Source organism: Electrona antarctica (genome assembly GCF_951216825.1).
Source record: "Electrona antarctica genome assembly, chromosome: 16".
In the NCBI taxonomy this organism is placed as follows: domain Eukaryota; kingdom Metazoa; phylum Chordata; class Actinopteri; order Myctophiformes; family Myctophidae; genus Electrona; species Electrona antarctica.
Window position 1 is genome coordinate 17,705,638 of NC_136797.1, and position 5,389 is coordinate 17,711,026.

Below are 5,389 nucleotides of genomic sequence, written 5' to 3' on the forward strand. Positions count from 1 at the left end.
CAAATATAGTGCGCTGTCAATTTAAGATAGCACAATGGATAAACCTTTGAGAGAACTTTGAATGGAACCAAATTAATCGGTATACATTACCTTTCGCAATTGAGTGAAATACCCTTTAAATAAAATCCTTTAGTCACCTTAGCCAATCCTAGAAAAACCCTTTGACCACAATCCAGGCAATGGATAAAACACCTTGGTAAAAGACCCTTAACAAGTAATTGGAAGACGCAGGAATTCAGACCACACCGAATTATAACGTTTAGGGGAATTTATATGAATTGATTCTCAGTGAAAAGATGTTACAGATCCAGACTTGACATAGCGTTATTCCATGACTGAATCACAACATTATTCCAGTTTCACAACTTAATATATTAGGGACAGAGACCAGGGGGTTAATCTGGCGACATAAATATCATAAGTGATAGGCCCTGAAAATATGCATAACAGGATGGGGACAACACAAACAGGGCTTCTTTATCTGAGTCCACTTTTGTGGCACTTGAAGCAGAGAGGTACTCACCCATCTCTTCCAAAACAAGTCAACGAGCTACTGCACTTTTTCACCCTTCAGGGTGTATACAAGTCTTTTGTGATCAGTTCAAGTGGCATGACTGAGGTACCGATGCATTTCCATTGCTGACATACGGCAAAGGCGAGGTCTGGGTTGCTATGGGTTTTCCATTGTGCAGAGAGGAAGCTTCGTTTGGGTCAAACAGTAGTCTGTTGCCGTTAGAGGCCCATTGGCTCTGTGTCACTCCAATCCTTGTATTGGGAATGGAAGTCCCCTGCATAGAAGGCAGGCGCTGGTACCAGTCGGAGTGAGTGAATTCACATCATCATACGGTATATCTTCTGCAGATCAGCTTCCACCAAATGGAAGGAGGTGGTGTTAGGAGGTGGTGTTAGGACATGTTAGAAGGAGGTGGTATTAGGAGGTGGTATTAGAAGAAGTTGGTGGAAGCTGATTTGCTGATCTACTTGCACCTGCCATATATACAGGGGACTTCAATTCCCAACACAAGGTTTGGGGTTACAGCCAAACATCATCAAATGAAGTGACAGAGCCAATGGGCCTCTAGCACCAACACACTACTGTTTGACCCAAAAGAGCCCCCAAGCTTCTTCTCTGCACGATGGAACACCAATACCAACCCAGACCTGGCCTTTGCTGTGGGTCAGCAATGGAAATATATCAGCACCTCAGTCATGCCACTTGAGGTGTTCACAAAAGAAGTCTCGTATACATGCTGAAGGGTGAAAAAGTGCAGTATCTTGTTGACTTGTTTTGGAAGAGATGGGTGAGTACCTGTCTCTGCTTCAAGAGCCACAAAAATGCACTCTGATTAAGAATAACCTGGCAACGGCAGACGTTATGATTATGGACGATTCAGTGCCAGAGAGCTTGTGGGTGTCGAGAAGAGTCAAGCAGATGATACCTGATGCAAAGGGACGAGTCACATACCTAAGCCGTTACGAGCAATGACATTCACCCACGTGTCCCCACATACATAATGCCTAAAACATGTTGCCACAATGATGTCAGATCATATGAAGTGGTATAATAATGTTAAGATAAAATACAGTTGTTGTGGTAGCAGTCCATAGTTATGCTCTGTGAGGAGGCCGGGTCCAGTCATACTCTTCATAGGCTGAGTGAAGGCTCCGTTAAGAAGGCAGGTCCACAGTCACACTCTTGATAGGCAGCTCGGGTCCATAATACAAGTCCATGGAACTGCAGATTGTGAGACAAAAATAAACACCGGGGAGTGGCTCCCCGGACGATGAGTTAGTGGCAGGCCTTACTGGACAGTGAGTCTGTACAATGTTGATTAATGAGCATTGTCCCCGTCAAATAAATAAACATGTCAGTTTTCACATCCATGTAAATGGGCCAGAGTTAGCCAAAAGCTAGTTTACATCTGTAGTCCCTGAGCAGGCTCTTAAAAATGATAAAACTATCCATACAAAAACACATACAATACAAGTGTTAACAATCGCACTGATTGGAAATGAACCCATAAAACCAAGGGGGGAGGAGAGGACAAAGGGGAGGGGGGGAAATAAAAAATGTACAGGTCCGACAGAGATACTACCCAGAGCAAGCAATTTTACAGGCAAATACATTACAATGTAATGATATAATTGTGAATACAATTATATATTATCTGACATCATTGATATACCATGGTAAAGTTTATTTGACACTTATGTAGTAAAGCAGACACGTTCATCGTTAACCATACCCTGTACATGTCTTTCTTTTCATTTTTATACATATTTTCTAAATTTCACACGTCTTCTGCAGATCAGCTTCCACCACATAATGGAAGGAGGTGGTGTTAGGAGGTGGTGTTAGGAGGAGGTGGTGTTAGGAGGTGGTGTTAGAAGGAGGTGGTGTTAGAAGGAGGTGGTGTTAGTAGGAAATGGTAGAGGAGGTGGTGGAAGCTGATCTGCAGAAGACACAAGAATGTGAATTCACTCACTACCGCTTTTACCTGCACGTGCCATCTATACAAGGGACTATCATTCCCAACGCAAGGATTAGGGTTACAGCCAAACATCAAATGGAGAGACACTGATCCAATAAGTCAACTTTTTCATGAAAACATTAAATGTTAGTTTCCGTCTCACAGATGAGGCATAACTTGTCCACAGGTCTTTCCAGTGTGCTTGTCTTGGCCTGCACACAAATGACCAGCCCCTTTCCTCAGGTACCATCTGTGTGACTCTAGACATGTATACAGTAGCACTATAGTATCCATGCATAGTTTTTAACAGTTAGGTTTTTAGCTTACATATGATACTTGATGACTATTTCCAGGCAGGCAGGCAGGCACTCTGTTGCTGGCTCCATGAAGAGGCCTGGTCCACGACCACGGTCACACTCTTGAGGCAGCTGGGAGTCCATAACAGAAGTCCATGGACCTGCAGTGGGAGACATAAAAAAACTCTGGGGAGTGGAGTGGCTCCCCGGACGATGAGTTAGTGGCAGGCCTTACTGGACCGTGAGTCTGTACAGTGTTAACAACCGCACTGATGGGAAACACAACCAGGAAGGGGGGGGGGGGGGAATATGCCCCCAGGTTAAAAAATACAACTATAATAACCTCCCTTTTCTGCATCATACCGATCAGTCCCCAAGACACTTTACATGTAGAGCAAAGGACCGACAGAGATACCTGCCAGAGCAAGCAATTGTACAGGCAAATACATTACAATATAATGATATCATTGTGAATACAATTATATATTATCTGACATCATTGATATACCATAACAAAAGGTTGTCATGGTAAAGTTTATTTGATACTTATGTAGTAAAGCAGACACGTTCATCGTTAACCATACCCTGTACATGTCTTTCTTTTCATTTTTATACATATATTTTCTAAATTTCACATGTCTTCTGCAGATCAGCTACCACCACATAATGGAAGGAGGTGGTGTTAGGAGGTGGTGTTAGGAGGAAATGGTAGAGGGGGTGGTGGAAGCTGATCTGCAGAAGCCAAAAAAATGTGACTTCACTCACTACTGCGTTTACCTGCACGTGCTATCTATACAAGGGAGTCAAAGGGACTATCATTCCCAACACAAAGATTAGGGTTACAGCTAAACATCAAATGGAGAGACACTGATCCAATAAATAAACTTTCAAGAAAACCTTAAATGTTAGTTTCCGTCTCACAGATGAGGCATAACTTGTCCACAGGTCTTTCCAGTGTGCTTGTCTTGCCCTGCACACAAATGACCAGCCACTTTCCTCAGGTATCATCTGTGTGACTCTAGACATACAGTAGCACTATAGTATCTATGCATAGTTTTTAACAGTTAGGTTCTTAGCTTACATATGATACTTGATGGCTATTTCCAGGCAGGCAAGCAGGCACTCTGTTGCTGGCTCCATGAAGAGGCCTGGTCCACGGTCACACTCTTGAGGCAGCTGGGGGTTCATAATAGAAGTCCTTGGACCTGCAGAGTGGGAGACATAAACTCCGGGGAGTGGAGTGGCTCCCCGGACGATGAGTTAGTGGCAGGCCTTACTGGACCGGGAGTCTGTACAGTGTTAATAACAACCACACTGATGGGAAAACACAACCAGGAAGGGGGGGGGGGGAAACTGGAGAAAAAACGAAAAAAAAACTTTAATAACCTCCTCCCTTTTCTGCATCATACCGATCAGTCCCCAAGACACTTTACATGTAGAGCAAAGGACCGACAGAGATACTAGCCAGAGCAAGCAATTTTACAGGCAAATACATTAAAATATAATGATATAATTGTGAATACAATTATATATTATAAGTTTATTTGACACTTATGTAGTAAAACAGACACGTTCAATGTTAACCATACATATCTTTACATAGATTTTCTAAATTGCACATGTCTTCTTCAGATCAGCTTCCACCACATAATGGAAGGAGGTTATGTTAGGAAGTGGTGTTAGGAGGTGGTGGTGGTGGAAGAAGGTGGTGTTAGAAGGAAATGGTAGAGGAGGTGGTGGAAGCTGATCTGCAGAAGACACACGCAAATGTGAATTCACTCACTACCGCTTTTACCTGCACGTGCTATCTATACAAGGGACTATCATTCCCAACACAAGGATTAGGGTTACAGCTAAACATCAAATAGAGAGACACTGATCCAATAAATAAACCTTTTCATGAAAACATTAAACGTTAGTTTCCATCTCACAGATGAGGCAAAACTTGTCCACAGGTACTGTATTTCCAGTGTGCTTGTCTTGGCCTGCACACAAATGACTGCAGCCCCTTTCCTCAGGTATCATCTGTGTGACTCTAGACATACAGTAGCACTATAGTATCTATGCATAGTTTCATTACATAGAAATTTCAACGGTTAGGTTCTTAGCTTACATATGATACTTGATGACTATTTCCAGGCAGGCAGGCAGGCACTCTGTTGCTGGCAAGCAGGCTAGCTAGCAGGCAGGCAGGCACTCTGTTGCAGGCAGGCAGGCTTGCTCTGAAAAGACGTGGCCGTCAATGAGTTTTCACGTCTTAATACGCGTTCACATTTACAAAGGCTCAACTCATGTAACTTAGATAGCATTTTACGTAGACATTAGACATACAGTAGCACTATAATATCTATGCATAGTTTCTACGTCCACGGTCACACTCTTGAGGCAGCTGGGGGTCCATAATAGAAGTCCATCGACCTGCAGAGTGGGAGACATAAAAAACTCCGGGGAGTGGGCGGCTCCCCGGACGATGAGTTAGTGGCAGGCCTTACTGGACCATGAGTCTGTACAGTGTTAATAACAACCACACTGATGGAAAACACAACCAGGAAGGGGGGGAGGAGAGGAGAAAAGGGAGGAGGGGGTGGGGAATATGCCCCCCGCCCCCAGGTTAAAAAAAAA

At 43.6% G+C, this 5,389-nt stretch overlaps 1 protein-coding gene across 3 annotated transcripts; it reads right to left on the reverse strand.

Annotated features, from left to right (window-relative positions):
* Positions 1–270: 270 nt before the first annotated feature.
* LOC306939559 (uncharacterized protein) lies at positions 271–5,389 on the reverse strand. 3 transcript variants are annotated; one of them, XM_079524151.1, is made up of 5 exons: positions 5,099–5,389; positions 3,849–4,989; positions 3,665–3,737; positions 2,799–2,953; positions 271–2,453 (listed from the first exon to the last, which is right to left on the reverse strand). In XM_079524151.1, the coding sequence occupies exons 2-5, from the start codon at positions 3,953–3,955 to the stop codon at positions 2,417–2,419; spliced, it is 372 nt and encodes a 123-aa protein (XP_079380277.1). In that variant the 5' UTR covers positions 3,956–4,989; positions 5,099–5,389; the 3' UTR covers positions 271–2,416. The 3 variants fall into 3 exon arrangements, 1 of the variants encoding a protein (XP_079380277.1); XR_013791878.1 differs by lacking the exon at positions 3,665–3,737 and having other exon boundaries at positions 271–1,735; XR_013791879.1 differs by lacking the exon at positions 3,665–3,737 and having other exon boundaries at positions 271–2,953.